This window comes from Falco naumanni, chromosome 10, assembly GCF_017639655.2.
Source record: "Falco naumanni isolate bFalNau1 chromosome 10, bFalNau1.pat, whole genome shotgun sequence".
NCBI classification, from domain to species: Eukaryota; Metazoa; Chordata; class Aves; order Falconiformes; family Falconidae; genus Falco; species Falco naumanni.
The window spans coordinates 9,690,152-9,709,339 of record NC_054063.1 but is presented as its reverse complement, the minus strand read 5'-3'; the positions used below and the strand labels follow the sequence as shown (position 1 = coordinate 9,709,339).

Sequence of the window (19,188 nt, the reverse complement as noted above, 5' to 3'; positions counted from 1 at the left end):
AGGAACTGAGTGAGAACAATTTTTTACAGGAATTTAATGAGTACTAACGCATTATGCAGTAGTGCTTCACATTCTTCTATAACGTGAAGATTTAAGTGTTTGCTATCAAAAGGAAATAAAAAGCACTTTGCCATACCGTATCAGTTACATTATCTCCATTTCCCCACATTAAATCAAAAGTTCCATTCACGTAGCCCACTTTTGATGCCACATCTTCAAACAGCCTTTTCAGTGGTGTGGAAGCTGGCAGGTTCAAGGTAACACGTTCATTCACTGTCTTGGAATTTGTGGTATCTTGTATTATACACAGGACCCTGGGTTCCTCAGCAGCACTTTCCACCTAAAATGACAAGCAGGCAACAATTCACGAGTAAAGGTAAGAACATATTTGAGTTTAATTGAAAAATCCAAACAAGACTTCACCAATAAAATGTAATACACTTCTACAAGCTAAGAAACCTAAAACTGTACTTTCATTTTTGAAAGCAGATGTACAAAAATTAAGAAGTTTGCAGTTTTGGAAAACATGTAAAAACAAGCTCCATTTTTCTAGAACAACAAGAAATCTTTATGTGTGGATGACTGTAGAGAGATAAATTGCTCAAGTTCTGCACAGAATTTCAGCTAGTAAGCAGACAGAAGACTGCTTCAAATCAGGAACAGGCTTTTCAATCATCACTTCAAACTCTTATTTTGCTTTAATGCTATCATAAATCCTGCTGAGGCAGAAGTATACCTTTTGCGATTTTTAGGAATGCAAATGTGATTTTTAGAGCTGCAAGCTTCCAAATAATCTTGGAAGCTGACCATTAAATAAGAAGTTTCATAATCAAGCCACCAACTTTCTCCTACTACATTCACTGCTGCATGAGTTACAGCAGAAAGTCTTCTGTCGGAATAAAAATTAACATTGCCAAATGGCTACTAGACAAAGTAGTCAGATTTAAACAGCAACTTCAATATACCTGAAATTAGAAAGTAACAATCTTGAATGAAGGTGACAAAGGAATAGTGATAAAATTTTACTGAGTCAAGTAAGCCAAGAAAACTGTACTTTCCCAACACTTTCCAACACTGAAAATCCAGGAAGTTAAAGATCTAAGAACAATAAACTAGTTTTAACATTCCAAAGTTGTAGAACAGTAAAGAATAATATTTAAAAACAGGTCATACGATAAAGCATCAGGTCAGTAAAAGGAATAATTGGTCCCCAAGGACTCAGCCTTTTCAACTTGGAACCCACAGAAAGCCTACGTAATGCATGACAGAGCACCCAAATCTCAGCCCATGGCTAAAGGGCACATCATCCAAAAGGGCAAAAAGATACACACAGTATTACCCTGACTTTCAGTGGATGAAAACATAAATAGCAAGAACTATGTTCATGCTGTAACTGTCAGCCATGTCATAAGCATCTTCTAGGGAATACAAAGAACATCTAAGCAACTTCAGCATCCCTTGTATTTCTACACAACCAGCCTCACAACACAGATGACCACCAAAGTGGCATAGTCCCTTACGATATGAACTCTTACAAACTTCTGAAAAAGGAACAGAAACATTCTAGGTGATGCTGCAACCCTTCATTTTACAAAAATTCAAGATGGGCTGACAGTCTTCACACAACTATAACATAAAATGTTATCTGACTGCACCATCTATTCCCATCATCCTCAGGGAAAGGAAAATAAAACCACACCCTGGCCCAATCCGTGCTATGGTAGTTTGCTTCAGACTGTGATTTTTCTTAAGACTCTGAAGTCCAACTTATGTAAGTTCATCAAATGTAATGTCCTGTGTGGAGCTCTTCATTAACTGCATGCTGCAAAAAGATCCAAGGCACCATTTCCAACAAATCTGCAACTTAATCTTTACTGGAGAATTCTACGTTTATGAACTATTTTCCAAGAAGACAGGCAAAACTGTTCCTGAAAGATTAACCACACATCAAGGAGAAAACACAATTGAGATAGCTGAAGTAATTTCAACATACTATATCCTCACTTTCACCCACAGCACCAACACAGCAGTACTTGAGTAGACTAAAGTTAAATTTCAGCAGTGATTACTTCTCCTGGGTTCCTCCTTATAATTTCCCAGAACAGCTTCATTCTTCTTTCTTTGGGTAGGTGGGTGGTGGGTGTTTGGTTTGGGTTTTTTTAGCTAAACAACAAGCACATAATTTGTCTCTTATCATGTGTTACAGCAGAGATGATGAAGGCTATTCAATGGTCTGCTTTCTTGATTTTCTGGAGAAAATGAGCAACAGCTAAAACCCAACAAAATCGTAAGATCAACCTACACTTATGACCCAGATTCCCCAGCAATGGCAGAGTCTTGCTCTGGGTGGAAGCCCACCCTTCTCTATAGAATAGTGTGGACAGGTGAAGAGGCATTTGCTACTATTCATACAGCTTCATCTAAGAAAATGTAAGTTAACTCAGATGTAATTATTCCCACAGTAATTTTGTACTGATGCTACAACTTGACCTGCTACCGAAGTTCTCCATTAGCGGCTCAATTCCTTGTCATACTGCCTTTACACAACCTTAACTCCCCTCCCCTCCTCTCTGCAGAAGATACCTATAAATTTAACTCCTCCTACTCACACTTTCTCCACTACCTTTGATAGTGGTCACTTATGACTTTTATTGGGAGTTGGTACTGAAAATAGTTAGACACACCGTATCTGATGAATAGAAGTAACATTAAGCAAACAAATTATAGAAGATTACAGAAGATTTGCTGGTTGGGTTGCTGGATGTTCCATGTCAGACAAATCCTCTCTTTCTTGTTCACAGATGTAATTCTGACAGACTGAACTGGTTTAATTCAGTATAGCAAAGGGTATTAAGCCATCACTCACACTGCCACTGCTCCAAGTTGTTCACAGTAAATAAATAAAAGCAAAAACCACCTCAGTCCAAGCGTATTCATGGCAAGCATTCACATATACCATCTGAACCATCAGACAACAATGCAAACACCTTGTTTGTGGCTACTTTACTATAAAAGTAGTGTAAAAGGCAATCCTGGCCAGCAATAGGCATCCAAACTATTTTGACAGGCTGTTATCAAACTGAGTCCACAAAGTAAACACGAAACTTAGTTTTAGTCATTATATGAATTTATATATTATGACAGCTGCACAATTCCATTTTTTAATGAAAAGCTAGAGGGCCAAGAACCCATACATCAGTGTAAAAACATATGAACACATACTCAGTTTGAAGCTTCTTCTGTTAAGACAGCATTTAATACGTACATTATCTTTGTATTTAAGAACATGCACAAGAAATTCAACAGTTCATGCTCATGTTAAGAAATACACAAAAGCTTCAGCATCATGCTGTTACTATGTATCTTGGATATCATTTAATGAAGTTGATTTCATCTGTCTACCTGTGAAAATTTCTTCTTCATTTCAGCAAAGATACTTTGTCTGCAACTCCAAAACATATCCTATAGTATATAAAAACAAAATTAAGAAGTCATCATCTTTTAAAATGGTAAACTGACTTTTATTGTATAAAGTCAGTTTTATAGTCTAAGTATTATTACTGAGTTTCAAACCACCATTCACAGAATGACTAGAATAGCCTCCAAATACTTTAACAAGTCCTCTACTAATGTGAGGTTCAGTACACAGTATTTTACCATTTAAATTGTAATTTAACTAACCTTTTATGTAACACTGCTCTTACAATGTAATACATTACATACTGCATTTCATAAAATAAGTGGATAAGAAAACATAAATAATTCAGGATATAAATTCATACCACCAAATTCCTTCATTACATTATAAAAAGCCCTCCAGACACAGGTAAACGTTTTACTTCAAATGGCTCAAGCACAAGATTAGCATGGAACTAATTCAGTTTACTATTACATTTATAAATTATGAAGCTATCCAGTTTGTATGAAACTGGTCCTTCATGTCTGAATTCTTTCCTGTAGAAAAGTTTTTATTAACATGAACCCATTTTGAAGTACACAGCTGAAGGTAATAAAGAAGCAAGTTATGACTTTTCTTACTCCTGATGCTCTTACAGAGAAAGCCTGCCTTAGTATCTCTGTTGTACCATTAAAAATGCAACAATAAACATGACCTATAACAAAACTGTTTTCCGACTATGGACAAACATCAAGTTAACTAGTTTGCGAATCTGAAGCATTGCACTTTGTATTTTTCCAGAAAGGAAAAACAGGAAGTGAGGATGAAGATGCTAACAACATCATTGCTCTTTTCCAAATTTCTTCAACTGCACCCTCAGTCAAGATTATCAAAACATAAAATACTGACATAATCTTTACTGACGTGCCCTATTTGCCCCACCAAATGACCTACAAAAATAGCCTAGACCGCTGCATTTAACTTCTCAGCAGGATGACAGAAGACAGGATTTCTTTCTTTGCACAAAGAGAGCTGAAGTTCCAGTTTTGAAGTTTCAATAATCCAAGATCAGTAATTGTATCTAGCATTTTTTTTTCTTCACACACCAGTCTGTAATTTCAGATTTGGCAGAGGTTTTAAAAATAATTTAAAACACAAACCCAAAACACCAAAAATACCCCAACCCTCTCCCCCCTCCAAAAAAAACCCAACTGGAAAACAATCATCACCACAGTTTAAATGTTTTGTTGCTTACCAGTTTTACCTGCTCTCAGTTGGAAGTTACATACATTTTGCTGAAGTGACTTAAAGGTTAATAAAGTCCTGGAAGCATAATTTTGAAACTGCTGATTTATAATATGACAATAGCCATCAAGTATATTGCCCTGTGCGGAAGAGTTAAGTCTTCCAATTTTCCTCTTAATCCATGTCTCCAAAGAACCCTTACTTCAGCCTGAATTCCTTCTCTCCAGAGACAGACAAGTTAAATCCAGTGCACACAGAAGCATGCGTAATTTCTAATGTGCTATTTCATTTGGTGCGTGTAGCAGAGGGTGGAAGAGGAAGACAGGCTCCAGGCATCATCTGAACTAGACAAAAATATCTACTGGTTGCTTCCTTTACAAGAATGCTTTTATGCTGGTTTCTCAGCTCTTGATTTCTCAGTAAAGGACTGCTGAAAGATTTTCCATGAGTTATTTCACTTCATAAATTCTGAATGGCAAAAGTTGGTTTTCAATATTCCACAGAATTCAAACAAATCAAGTTTACCAACTGTACTGCTTATATGTTGTTCAGGAATTTTAGAAGTAACTAAGAGACTTCAACTGCTCTGACAAGACATCACAAAACCACAGAGATGTGTCAACTTTCAAATGCAGCATTCCCTACTTTTCAATTAAAGCATTCACCCTATCACACTCTAAGAATATACTTTTTAACAACCACTAGTTCAACTCTACATTTTACAAAAAAGCCCCTTTCACCATGGAAATTTATGCTTTAAAGTACAATTAAGAGAACAAAGACTGTACTACACATAAAGTTGCCTAAATTTTACTGTGATAAAAATGACTCTGGAATACACCAAACCATTTATTTATTACACCTCACAAAATAGATGAGCATATTAACTACATAGTTCAAGGGTTTCAAACTAACATACACATGGTATTCACAGGTATCTACAAAAATTTTCTACCGCCTTTTCCTCAGGAGAAATAAGGGCAACCACTCTGGCAGCAAGCCCATCTATCTATTCTGTACTTGTGAGAAGTCCTACAAAGCCATACTGCGACATTGGATGCACACCACCAGCAATAGTAAAGTAAGTTGCAGACCCTCAACTGCATAAGCATCTGAAAAGGCAAATGCATACTGCCACTTAAGGTTACGATTTAGGAAACCATCCTATGATTATTTTATTACAGACATCTTTCCAAGCTAGTATTTTGGTAAATAAGTATTTGAAATCTTAACTTCAAACATTAACCTTTTAAAAATATTAACACACTGACACCTTCACCCCAAGTCACTCCATCTTTTACACTTTTCCATTTCTAGAAAGGAGATTATGTTCCCAAATCTGCATGCAGAAGACTTCTGACTATATATTTGACCAGACTTGCAAAAGATTAACACAAACATGCAATCCACGGAAGTCTGACACAGGTGGACATTCTAGAGCTCCATACTACATAAGTAGTTACCCCATGTACCTTTCTAAAAATATATTTCATCTTTTTTATGTTAAAGTTCTGCATCTGTAAGTTGCAGAGGATAAAATATATCGTAGTGCTTAAGTAATTCAAGCTGTAATTCTGTATATACTAACAAAGAAAGCATTGTTATCAGTGCCATCTGCAAGACTGACACTTTAGCTTTGATGATACATGTTCTGTATTTGTTGAAAATAGAGGAACAAAAAAATTAGTGTTACTAGATCTGTCAAAACTATATTCAAATGCTGAACTGTAGTGGTTTTAACACAGCATTTATATGTGGCTTGCTATTTTTCAGCTCTGAATCACTGTATTAATTAAAATTCTATAGCAGCACTTTACTAACATTATGAGGCCAAACCAATACAAACATTTTGTTTTTCAAATGACAGAAGATCCTCCCAAGACTAATCCCTGCTTCAGTTCTTTTATAAAATTATTTTCAGAGATTGGAAGTGAAACCTATAGCTAAGCTCAGACTTCATGTAGATTCTACCCAACATTTCCAAATAGGCAAAAATACTGACAGCATAAATCAGTAAGAAAAATCACAAGTTTCAGGTCAAGAGTTTAAATAACAGATGTGTTAAGTTTGACTGCCAAATGAAGTTAATGGCCTACTGAGACTTAAAATTATCACCAGTAGAAAAGTTCCTACATGTCCACACCCTATAAATAATTCTCACAAATCACTACAATACAGAGGAAAGACAATGAGATCTGTAGCAAGTGGCAATAGCAGACATGATACTTACATTCACAAAGTGACTTGGATGATTAAGCCTAAAACAGCAATTCTCAGACTTCATGCAGCATCAGCAACTTAAGACTACCACGTGAAATGCACACAAGTGACTAGCGCCTATCACATTACTGCTGGTCAAACTTTGGGGTGTACATTCCAAGTCTGTGTAACTGACCGGGTACACATTTCCAGCAATTACAAGTACAAAGTCAAATTTGTTAGCTTCAGTTACAAACACGTAGTTTGCACTTGTACATTTTACTTCTAAAGTATCATTGTATACAAATGTTCAGACATTAATTACAGTTCAACCAAACAGAAGCTTGTTTCAACTCTGTCAACAATAACAAATTGCTATCAAATCAGCTCCTTGAGAAACCACAACCATACTTCGGGAATTCCTTCACCTATTCCAAGAGGTCCAACCATTAAACACCACATTGGACACATTCTGACAGCACTGCATTCTGCACAAAATGTGAAGACCGAAGACTTCTCAAATATACAGCAAGTAAGAGAAGAATAATCAGAGCTAGATTACCATCTCCACTCTAAAACCTTTCTCCTTACCCTGAGCATTTACAACTATGGACTTCAGAGAGTCTTACAGCCCACAACTCCCTTTTGCCCACAGCTGGGCTAGTCATGCTCCATGCTTTTTCCCAGCCCAACAAAACTCTCCTTACAGAGGCCAGCTTCCCCGATACAGCCAGATGAGTAGGTCACTCCTCTGGGAAGTAAACAAGGGGTGATAAAGTCCTTAGAATGAGTGAAGCATTGAGCAGGTGGTCTCCACTGCTTTGGACAGTGCTGTAGTTACTCATCTACTGAAGAAAAGAGAAATCGGACTCACATTTGGCTTTATTTCTGAGGACAGATGCAACTTCTTAAAAGACAACTTACTAGACTAATTCTGTCAGAGCATTCTGAGTTGTTATTCAACAAAGGAGCCTCACGGCAGCTCAGTTTGAGTTAATGAGGGAACACTGCACTTAGAATTGTTACAAATGCCTGAACCAAAACATACTTCACAAAGAAGTATTTTACAGAAGGCTTGTGGCAAACTGAATACACTTTTTAAAAACACTGATCCCAGGAGGTCTCCATAAACAGAATCATTTTGAGCTGTTAACTTGATATATCTTGTGTTGGAACATTTCCTGTGACAAAATAATTCTGAACAACCTTTAGACACAATCATTTGATTTGAATTTTACTAACTTTGTGGTATCAGTTTTGTGAGTACCTGAATAACATATTTTATCCTCAACTTCAAATCCATCATTATACTTGGAGAGACTTCAGGCAAAATCCAACAACTGCCCTTTGAAGCTAGTGAAACTGAACAGAGGTCTTCTGTCCCATTACTGGTTGGGAAAAAAATGCCTCACACCAAGCCTGAAATACCATCCACATTCAAGAACACATATCCTGACTGACCACTGTCCTAATTACTGAACCTTTGACCCCTCACTTCCACCCCAACCCCCCCCACTGGGACGGGATATCAAGGATTCACCAGTCTTAGCAATGTCCTCTCTGTCTACCCTCTTGACTAGGAACAAGACTGGAAAACAGGAAAAAACTACCAAAAAGGTGCGTACCTGGCCAGGCCAGGATAGAGGTGATTTTCTTCACAGAAGCTCCTAAGGCGCTGTATATTAGATTTGTGACTAAAAAAATGCTGATAACACAATAATGTTTTAGCTCTCGCTGGGCAATATTTTCATAGCATCAAGGCCTTCTACAATTCTTACCCTGACCTCCCAGTGAACAAACTGGGTGGTTTGTAAGAGGCTGGGAAGGGACACAACCAAGCAGGTGACCCAAACTAACCAAACAGATACTCCGTACCACGTAACACCATGCTTTGTAACAAAAGGGAAAGGAGGAGGTTTAGCTATTTTCCATCTCTGCCTGGAAATTGGTGGGGCACTGGTCTACCCACAGGACACATGGTGAGTGACCGCCTTTGCATCCCTTGTTTTGTTTATTTGGGTTCCCCCCCACACACAATTCTTCCACCTCTTCTTCAGTTAGACAATTTTATTTCAACACCAAAAGTTTTCTTGCTTTTCCTTTCCTCTTCCTCTGTCCTACAGGGGGTGGGAAGTGAGCGAGCAGTTGCATATTGCTTAGCTGCCTACTAGGGCTAACATACAACAGGGTGATTTTAAAAAATAATCTTGAAAGTGGTATCATTACTGTTTTAATTTTGCATAACTGAAATGAGACTTTTGTTTGTTTATGTTTTTATCACTACTGCTTATCAACTTTTAACACCCATTCACCTCTGCTGGATCACAAAGATTTCAGCCAACTTCCCCATCCCCACAATTACAGTTAGAAAGACTTCAGAGACAGTGCAAGGACAGTCAATAAAAACTGACAAAATATTGTTGAAAATTGTCAATAGAGTAAAAATCCAAGTGTCTTCAAAACAGGCTAGCCCAATCATGCTCCCCATTACAAAGCCTGAACTCCAGTTTCAACCTCGTGAACCCTTATCTATGTCAGTTCAAACTGCTTCACTGTTTCACTTAAACACATCTGCAGCATTACACCCTTAGTTACACTGCTTCCCCTCTACTTCGATCTATGGTATTTATCTATGCTTTCCTCTCATAGTATCTGATACACTTCAAAGGAACAAAATTGATGCCTGAATAAGATAACTCATTAAGACCACCGCAATTAAAAATAATCATACACTTATACACTGATATGAACTGATATGTTCACAAACTTCTATTTTGGAAACTCAACCTGTAAGACGGTGATGAATTTACAGTGCACTAGTAACACTTCACACATACACAGCAGCTTAAAAACATTGAACACGGCAATGCTTCAGTTACACAAGCAATTAAAGATTGAATATCAGCAACTGCTGCCAGAAGAAGCAGTCTTGCTCCCACCTGCTCATTTCCACCCCAACATTATCCCCTTTCTTGTGCTGGTCCTGGTCATGCAGCTACATGTTGAGCAGGCTCACATTGCTAATCCTTCTTAAAATTAAACACTTCTGGTTGGTTTTTCAGTGGGTTAGCTTTAACCTGAGTCAGCCCTCTAGCTTCTCAACAGATTCTGTAACTCTCCTGGAAAAGGACTGAGTGATAGATACAACAGTACCAGCATAGTAGCAGTAGTATTTTAAATGCATGTATTGTATGTAGTAGTACTTAGATTACTAAGTATCAACCACCTGGACATACTGCAACTTCCTTTGGTATCCTGAAAGATTGAAATACACCCTCCATCCTTCGGTATGGGTCTCTGTAAACGTCAGTGCTGCTCACAGGGCAAGAGGGCCAGAAGAGCGAAAAGTGCCATTACTGCAGCAATCCTATTGCTTTTACCCTCACACCACACTCACTATTTTCAGTCTGCTATAGATACATGGTAACTACAGGAGATCACAGAAGGTGGCTGGGGACACACCGAGACTAACCACCTGGCTAAGTGAACCCTAAGAATGCTTTCCTATGGTGGATGACCTGATACAGAAAGGAGAAGAGGTACAAAATAGAATTCTGTAGCAGGGCCTCTGTGATCTTGTTCCTTTTGGAAACAGAGGTACAGAGAATCACAGAATGGTTTAGGTTGAAAGGGACCCTTGAAGATGATCATCTAGTTCCAACCGCCCCTGCCATGGGCATGTTTCGATCTCTGCCTCATGTAGTTTATGGCTTCATTTGTTGTTTTCAAAGACTACCTCCTCAGAAATGCTTCTCTAGTAACAAAATTTTGTTTAAAAAAAACTAGCAAAAGTGTTTGCCACCGCACTGAAAAGAGTTGCATGCCAGCTGTTCACTGTCACTCCTGTAAAATGCATATGGGCGGATTATTTTTATAATATATACACACTTCAAAGTCTAATACTTCCAACTTTCTGAACATGTGCAAAAATAACACTAAACCTCAGAAATAAAGAGTATGTTATGAGGATAGCATTTACCTTTGAGAGTGCATTCCTACTACTGTGGATTGCTGGGTCATTTGTAAAAAGCATTTAAAAAACAGAAATGACAACCAGAAAAGGTTGGTATGGGACCACAGATAAGTACATGTATCCAGGGTGTTCAAAAGACTATGGAAAAGGATATGGCAACGGGGGCACATATCTGGGGTCAGGTGAACTAGAGATCAAAACACGTGCTTTTCAGTTTTACAGAGGCTATTTTCCACTCAGGTTCTGTATTTTAGAAAACTTTAAATACATCTGTCTTAATGTCTTGTAGAACCAGTCTCCTTACACTTACCTCCTAATAGTCTTCTAAATACGGTAAATTAAGGTGATTCAGGATTAGTTACTTCCCTTAAAAATCAGATATAGCAACTGTCCATAACAAAAGCATACAGATATTTCCTGGTCATGCCTACAGATCACATAAGAACTCTTAACAAAGTTTGCTGTTAACAAATTAAGGAAATCAATAAGTAACAAAGAATACATTCACAGTAGTAACAGACTGAGTTTTAAAATCTAAATAGTTTTTTTTTTAACCACTGGACATTTTGAGTATTTTGCTCTCTTATTCTTAAAGACTGTAATTTCAACTGATCATATCTTCTTTCATCCTATGAATTGTTTAATTTCCAAGTTTTAGTAACCAGGCTAAAGTAATTGTGAAAACTGTAAATACTGGGGCCAGATTGAGGACCCTGGGGGGCCGTATCCGGCCCACGGGCCATAGTTTGAGGACCCCTGCTATAGAGAGTAGAGCTGTGACCAGATATATCAACACCTGTACGTATTTTAGTCCATTACTGCATCAATTGTAATGTACTGGGGAAAAGGTTTAAAAGAACATCCACTCCAAGCTGAATTCTGACAGGACTAAAACACGTAAATGAAAGTTAACACAAACTCAGTCTCCACAAGTTTTAATCTTGTATTAATATCAATAAATTCTATCAGCAAAAGGAAGTTGGATAATAATGACTTTCATCAGTATTTGTGTAGTAGGACGATTTCTATTTTAAACTATGATGCAAGGCCACATTGATCTAAATCCAGGGGTACTTGGGTTTTAAAAACAACAGAAAATAGAGTTGGTGGACTTCACCTAGTTAAAAATGGCAACAAACAAAACATCAGAAACTTCTGTGTTGTAGGCTGAAATTCTCAGTTCAAGGATAATAGTGTAGAATGTAATGTCAACAAATCTTTGAAGTATTCTCTGCCTTCAGATAACTACTACGTAGCTTAGGAAAAAGTTCATGACTAGTTTGAGAAACACTGTGTAGCTGTACAAAAAAAAAGGGGGGGATTACATTTATACTACCGCACTCATTTGGTTTAGAAACTTGATTTAGAAGTCATCAGACACCCACAAAACACTAGAGAAAACTGTGTTTCTTGTTTGTGATGTTCAAAATGTATTACTGCAAAAATAAAAGTAAAATCAAAGTGATAGGTCAGTTGTCAAGATTATTCTACTGCATAGTAACTTTAGCCAGCAGCATTTAAAGACTGTGGCTACAGTACCACGTACTACCTAAGAAGCAGTTAGCACCTATTAGGCAAAAAAATTTCATCCAATGATCTCGAGGTGCTATTAAATAATTTTCCTGATCATCCTTCTCATACTACAGATTAAATACCCAGATGTATATAGCAAGGGGAACTAAACTCCGACTGGGAAACCCAGTGGCTGAACTAAGCAGTGAAAGATCTTGCATTCTACTCTCATGTCTTATTCACCAAACTGAAGTACTACTTGAATATCATTCAGAAGGCACCTGTTTGCAAGGAACAATGACTTGGTGGAATTCTGTGTGGATTTTCTGTCTCTCAAATTTGATTTTCAGAATATTTGTTCAGTCAATGAAGTAGTCAGTTTCTCATTGTCACAATCATACCTTTATGTTTTACAACAGAGTACATGAGAAGGAGAGCATGAAAAACTGATAAATTACACAAGCTGTAACCACTTGTAGAATCTCTTTGTACATAGGAATGAAAGAACAAGGATGTCACCAGCACTGAAAAGATCAGTACACCTTTACTAAATAGAACTGCAAAATACCTTAATCAGATTCCTGCACTTCTACTGAAGTTAGAGCGATACCCATCAAGAAACGTATTTTATTTGCTCAATGCATAAGATTAAAATGGATTCATTACTGTAGGGGTGAAAAAACTTAAATTAGTTAGCTGAGAGAGGACTCTCACTATTTGATTTAATGGCAGCAAGTACAAAGCATATATATATATATTTTGACAGGTGTACTTTGGATACTTCATGCTGGAACACGTTGAGAAAGTATCTGCACAGCATTTATTTAATTAGTGGCACAGACACTTCAAAAACCTCATGGCAGAACATACTTCTTATATTCTGACCAATTCCTTCCATATTCTGACCAATCCTGGGCAACATTCACCAAGTTCTGACATGTCTTCATTTTCAAGAAAAGTCTTAGTGAATTTCACTTACATTACCAGTAAACAAACATGCATCTAACTTCTTCACCAACTGTATTGATTAGAATATCTTATTATTTTCTATTTGAGGTATATTTGCCCAAAGTAAGTTTTAAGTCTACTTTTCCTATAAGTAACGCTGAAAGCCATAGAAGTATTTTCCCTTCTAATAGCACCATTTTTTAATTTTCAGTTATTCCCCCTCCCCCCCAAGGACTACTGTTTTGCTGGACTAATGGGGGAAAAATTATACCAAATAACAAGGCAATTCTTAAAGAACAAACCTAGCATTTACTACCAGGGTGCAGCAACGTCCTGTATGCTACTCAATGCCTTCTTTTTTATTGGATATAAAAGACTACCAAATTAAATGACTTATCTTTTGGATGAAAAGAAGAAAGGAATTGAGGACTGGAAAAAAAAGGAACATAGACCAGTTCACACTGAATCCCACATCTTATGAACAATTCTCATTGTCCTCACCATGAGGAATTACTGGTCACACAATTACAGAAAGTTGGGAAAGTGCTGGGCAGCTGTAGGGATGCAAGAACAAATTTACTAAATGCCTACATAACTTGGGCAAGTGTCAATATAAAAAGAAATCCCAATACTCTGTTATTAGAAACTGCGTAAATACATCTGTTCCAAATGAAAAATAACTTTATGCCAAAGTTATGAGCAAGAAAAAATAACAAGGCCCAGATTACCTGTACTTCAGATATGCAGCTGATCCTATGCAGTGTCCAAAAGAAATTTTTTTATAAAAGACTAATAAAAAATACTCCAAGTGAAATTACTAGTATTTTTTATCCATAAAAACTATTAGGCTTTACAAGACCTAATGAAAAAAATCCATGCAATATACTTTAAAAACAGCAATCTGAACCTTTGTTAGCATACACAGATACATATAAACAAAAACTAAAGACTTATAAACAGCCTAATACCTACCTTTCCATTCTTAAAACAGAGAAGCTGTTAATATTATAGATACCTACTACTACCCTATCTACCATGACATCATATAAACTCATAGGAAAGAACCAAAATCCTTTTCCCATCTACTCCTTCAGATGGTTAGTCATTCCCCAGACTGGCCTAAAGCAAACAACATTACATTTCTTCCTGCTCTTTTACACTGGAAGGCAAATAAAAATATGGTTGTGTACTCGTCTTTAGCAGCCATTGATTCACATCCCAGTTTAATCTTTGAAACAGCACAAGACAGTGAGCTATACAAGCAATACTACTCAGCCCATTGGGAAGGGACAAAACTCATGAACTGTAATCCTTTATCCAGCCCTAAAGGGCAGAAATGAAACTCCAAATGATCTGCTTAGCCTCCAGCTGCTGACAACGGCATAACAGGAATATTTAGGAGAAGGCTGTTGAGGACTCGGAGACCTGGACAATTCTGTTTACCTGTACCTCACAGTGTTCTCTGCTCATTATAAAAGTATTAATGAATAGAGTATTAATGAATCTCAGAAGGATTTGATGTGAATGCATTTATTAACTTCCTATCAATGAAATAAAAATGAGGATATACTGAAAAACATTGGAAAAGTTGAAGATAAACTTCTATTTATATATATATATGTATATATAACTAGATGGGCTTAATACAAATAGCTAATCTGTTTTCCCCATCAATTTTTCTTGTATTCTGTTCAGTGCCATTACTTACAACATGCATAGGTACAGAACAAAGAACTTGAGAAAGCTTGCTGAGAAAAAGCAACTTGCACTAGCATTATCAACGTACAAAGTTTATAGATTTCACACTGTGTGTTCAAGATATCCATATCTATAACAACATGTATTCATTTTCCTTCACCCATACCTCCCCTCCCTACAGATGAAAGTGCATTCAAAATCCTAGTCCAATGAGTCAGTTAAAAATACACATCTGAATCATATGTATATTCTGAATACAACTTTAAAGCCAACAGGGATTCTATTAATACATTAACTGAAGAAACAGCCTCAGCTAGCTGCTTTTATTAATCACCTTGTCTGTTCCAGTTAACTACAACTAATACCACAAGGTTTCTCCTGCCAGTCTCCTTTATCTCTGTTTATTTTTAAGACGAAATATCTACGTATACTAGCTACTACCTTCTATCCCTGGTCTTCTGTTTTTGTAGGTGTTTGGGGTTTTTTTAAAGCAAATATTTAAGCACACTAGCTACTACACTCCATCCTCTGTCTGAAGTTTCTGAAGGTCTCTCTTCCCTGCAAAAAAACTTAACACAGTCCTTGAAACCTTAGTGTTTCATGAAAGCAAAGAAGCGGTGAAGTTACCTTTGCCCTACATACATTCTGTACTTCCCTGTACAACTGTATGCATGAAATTTGTTTCTAGAAGTCAGTCTTTGTTTCACAGTTCTGATCAAGGATACCATTTAAGGATCAGCATCTCATTTTGCTAAATTCTACAAAATTCAAGTCCTTGCCTCGCAAAGCTTCCCATATGAATACATGATGGCACAGGCAGATGTAACAAACCACAGACATTTGAAAAAAAACAAGAGGGATTGAATAATTTATCAGAACAGTAAAACTGTCAGAAAAGTTGGCTAAATATGTAAGCGTACCTGCTCATGAAGTAAAGTTTCTGCTAATACTACTCTATGAACAACTGTTTCCAAACATTTAACGCCATCACTCAAAAGACTCCTTCCCCTCCACAGTATCGCTTTTACTTGACACGTGTCATCTGCCTATCGCTGCAGGACAGAGGCTTAGCCTTCCTCTTTCACGCAGGCTCTTATCTTTAGCCTATGGCCAAAAACAAGCCTTCTCCCTTCCTCCCGCAGCAGAGGAGAGATGAGGGGCCCACAATTAAGGAAACTCAACCCACTGCTGAGCCGGGCCACACTTTTTCCGGCACCCCCCGCAAGCACTACCGCGCGTTTATCTGCAGCGCTTCGCGGCGGCGCCGGGGAGGCACGGAGCTGCCCCACGAACGCGGCGGCCCCCCCGGCTGCCATTTCGCACGCCGGCCCCTTTCCCTCAACCGAGGACGTCCTCGGGCACCCAGAGACGCGCCCGGCCGCCGGGGCCTGCTCTCTCCTCTGCTCCCATCAGCTCAGGGCCCTCACCCGGCTGCTCTCCAGCCCGGGGCCGGGCTGCCCGCCCGCAGGGCTCCGCACAAGACCTCTGACACGGGGAGCGGCCCGGCCCGCGGCCGAGCGCAGGCGCCGCCGGCCCGACCCGACCGCAGCCCCACCGCCACGCAGGCCGGCCTCCCCGCATGCCGCGACACGGACAGGTGCAACTCCCCGGCCGCCTGCGGGGCCCTGCGCGGCCCGGCTCGGCCCCGGCCTCCTCCTCCCCACACCAGCTCACGCGGAAAAGCCGCCCCTTCCCCCCGCGCACCCCAGGCCCGACCCTCCGTGGGCCAAAGGCTGCCCAGCCCCCTCACAAAGACAGGCCTTCCCTCCCGCCGGGCCTCGCAGGAAGACAGCGAAGCCGAGCCAGGCCAGGCCGGGCCGGGCCTCCTCCGCCCTCCCCAGCCGGCTCCGGCACCCCGGGCCTCCCGCACGCCGCAGGGGCCGCCGCCGCTACCTCCCCCGGCAGCGCCCAGTCCAAGGCTCTCCCGCCCCAACCCTGGTCCACCTCACCTCTTTGGGGACGAGCTGGTTCTCCTCACTGGGCACCATGGCCGGTGGCGCGACGCTAACCCCAACCCCACAGCAGGCTGAGTTGAGCGTCGTCGTCAGCAGCGGGAGGCGGGGGGACGCCTGCGGCTCATCCTCCTCCGCCACCGCCCCAGCCGGCGAGCGCAGCGCCACAGCCTCCGCCCGCTCCGCCCCCGCCAATCAATGGGGAAAATGGCCGCCGGCGCTGCTCTCGCGAGAGCCGGCACAGCGCTGCCGCGCCCGGGCGCGCCTGGCCGCCCTGTCCGCCTGCGGCCAGCCGGCTGCTGCGGGCCTGTGCTGTCGAAGTGCCTGCTTGTCGGCTAAGTACAAGGAGCGGTGTAGTACAAGTACAAGGAGCTAAATACAAAGAGCATAACCCCCGGAGGCGGCCACAGCAGAGCCGCACCGTGCCGTCCTCCCGCCCGCGGGCCGTAAATGGCGCTCGGCTGCCGCCACCCCCCGCCCGTCTCCTTGCCCCAAAGAGCAGCGGCGGGAAGCACCGTCCGTGGGTGGGCGGCCGGCACGGGCCTCGGGGCAGGCGGGAGGGGCCGCGGCGCTTGCGGCGGGCGAGAGTAGCGAGTGATTAAAATGAAGTTGCGTTAGGTAAGTGAGGAGGCGTGTGTCCAGAGGTCGTGGCCTGTAGGTGGGGAAGAGCGCTTGGAAGGGCCTCCCATGAGTGAGTCGCTGCCCTGAGGTAACGGGGGGGAGGGAGGTGGAGCGCTGCTTCGCCTCACGCAGCTTTTCCCGCCCTGCTGTCTGTGAGGGAAACTTGCCGGAGTCAAGGGATTGTGTGCTGCTCTTCCAGTTTGTTTCACACAATTTTTTTCCCCCTTGTAACTTTCTGGTGCCTGGCTGTGGGGTTAGAAGAGCAGCAGCAGGAGTCGACGAGTAAGCACAGCCTGATCCCACATGCTTGATTCTCTGTAAATTTAGGTTTAATAGTTCGTTTTCAAATGAAATAGAAGGCATCGCTTAGGTGTTGATTTTTGTCCATGACAATCTTAAATGTTGCTGGTTTTCATGGCACCTGAGGCCTGCTAAAAGCCAAATCCGAATCACTAGAACGACTACAATACACATTACTAGAAAATTATTTCTATATTAACATCTACTTCACTGCAAAATAATTTTTAAGTGACAAGCATTGTACTGAATGAAGAAGAATGGTATGTAGCAGTAGTACATTGTTGTACCACTATTTTTCTCATTATTTTAGTGTCCTCTTGTGGAAAAATGCAGAATTGAGGATTCTTTTTGGTTTTGTGTCCCAGAAACTTTGTGTTTTGGGGTAATTTTTGAAACCTGTTTTACTGAAGGTTACTGTGAAGATTTTGTAAAATTAAATGACCATTTTGCCACTTTTATGTTTAAGTAACTTCTCGCTTTCCTCTCCATCGCCCTGGTTTCTCAAAGGTGAGATAAGTAGCACATTTTGGAGTCAGGACATGTTATTAGTGTTTATATTAGTATAGTATCTAAACACTTTTTAAAAGGCTTCAGAGTGGTAATTTCTGTTAATAAAAACATCAGTACCTTTATATTTAAAGTGTGCTGTGGTAGGTGTTAAGTTTCCTCCCCCTCTCTTTTTTTTTTCCTTCCTCTTTTGCTTCTTGAACTAAGCACAGAAATCCCCTCATCGAAAATTTACTCAAAGCAGTTTTTAAGTGTATTTCAGACCAGATTTTTATTACATAATTTAATGGGATTTGTGTAGTAAAGGTTAGGAGGTTCTTTGAGACAGGAGCTCTTGCCACCCTAGTTTTAAAATACTCTGTACCTGAAAGCCCCTCACCTTAGACATTTGAGTTCTAGTAAGACGAAATCAAGCATCAAGGCAGGAACCAGGGAGTCCTTTGCTCTTAATGATACTTCATGTTAAGCCCCGGGTTCTGTAGAGCTATCCCTCTACAAGAGGGAAAAGTGTGTTAAAAAGAAAAAAAAAGAGTTGATAATAGGAAGGAGAGTATGGAATTAATGAACTTGGGTCATTTAGAAAAGAGAGTTTTAATTAATGCTTATCAGCTGTGTTGTTCACTAAAAGGTTTGGGGTTTAGTTGGTGTTTTTTGGGGGGTACTTTTGTAAGCATCTTAGTGTGAGGAAAGGTATCGCAGAAGTAATGAAAAATGGTGTCAACATTTATAGATACTTGAAGAAGTGCAGCTGCCTGGTGATCTGGTGTCCAGTGGTATCCAAAGATCTATGAGATTTGGAAGCATTGAGTTGAAAAGCCAGAGCACAGACATCAGCT

The 19,188-nt window shown here is 40.1% G+C and overlaps 1 protein-coding gene and 1 long non-coding RNA gene across 5 annotated transcripts in view; one reads left to right on the top strand and one right to left on the bottom strand.

The window, feature by feature from the left end:
* USP47 (ubiquitin specific peptidase 47) overlaps positions 1 to 17,112 on the bottom strand; it is a 56,517-nt gene extending 39,405 nt beyond the window's left edge. For 2 of the 4 annotated variants that reach the window (XM_040609749.1, XM_040609750.1), the window contains exons 1-3: positions 16,922 to 17,111; positions 3,403 to 3,462; positions 137 to 340 (exon numbers count right to left, since the gene is read on the bottom strand). In XM_040609749.1, the coding sequence (XP_040465683.1) occupies positions 137 to 340; positions 3,403 to 3,462; positions 16,922 to 16,960 (303 nt within the window). In that variant the 5' untranslated portion in view covers positions 16,961 to 17,111. Of the gene's footprint in view, positions 1 to 136; positions 341 to 3,402; positions 3,463 to 16,921 lie in introns of all 4 variants that reach the window. The other 2 variants (XM_040609751.1, XM_040609752.1) reach the window with 2 other exon arrangements.
* On the top strand, positions 3,474 to 6,246 carry LOC121095231. The gene is made up of 3 exons (XR_005830031.1): positions 3,474 to 3,667; positions 5,840 to 5,842; positions 6,235 to 6,246. It is a non-coding gene; the product is annotated as an uncharacterized LOC121095231 (long non-coding RNA).
* Positions 17,113 to 19,188: the final 2,076 nt, after the last annotated feature.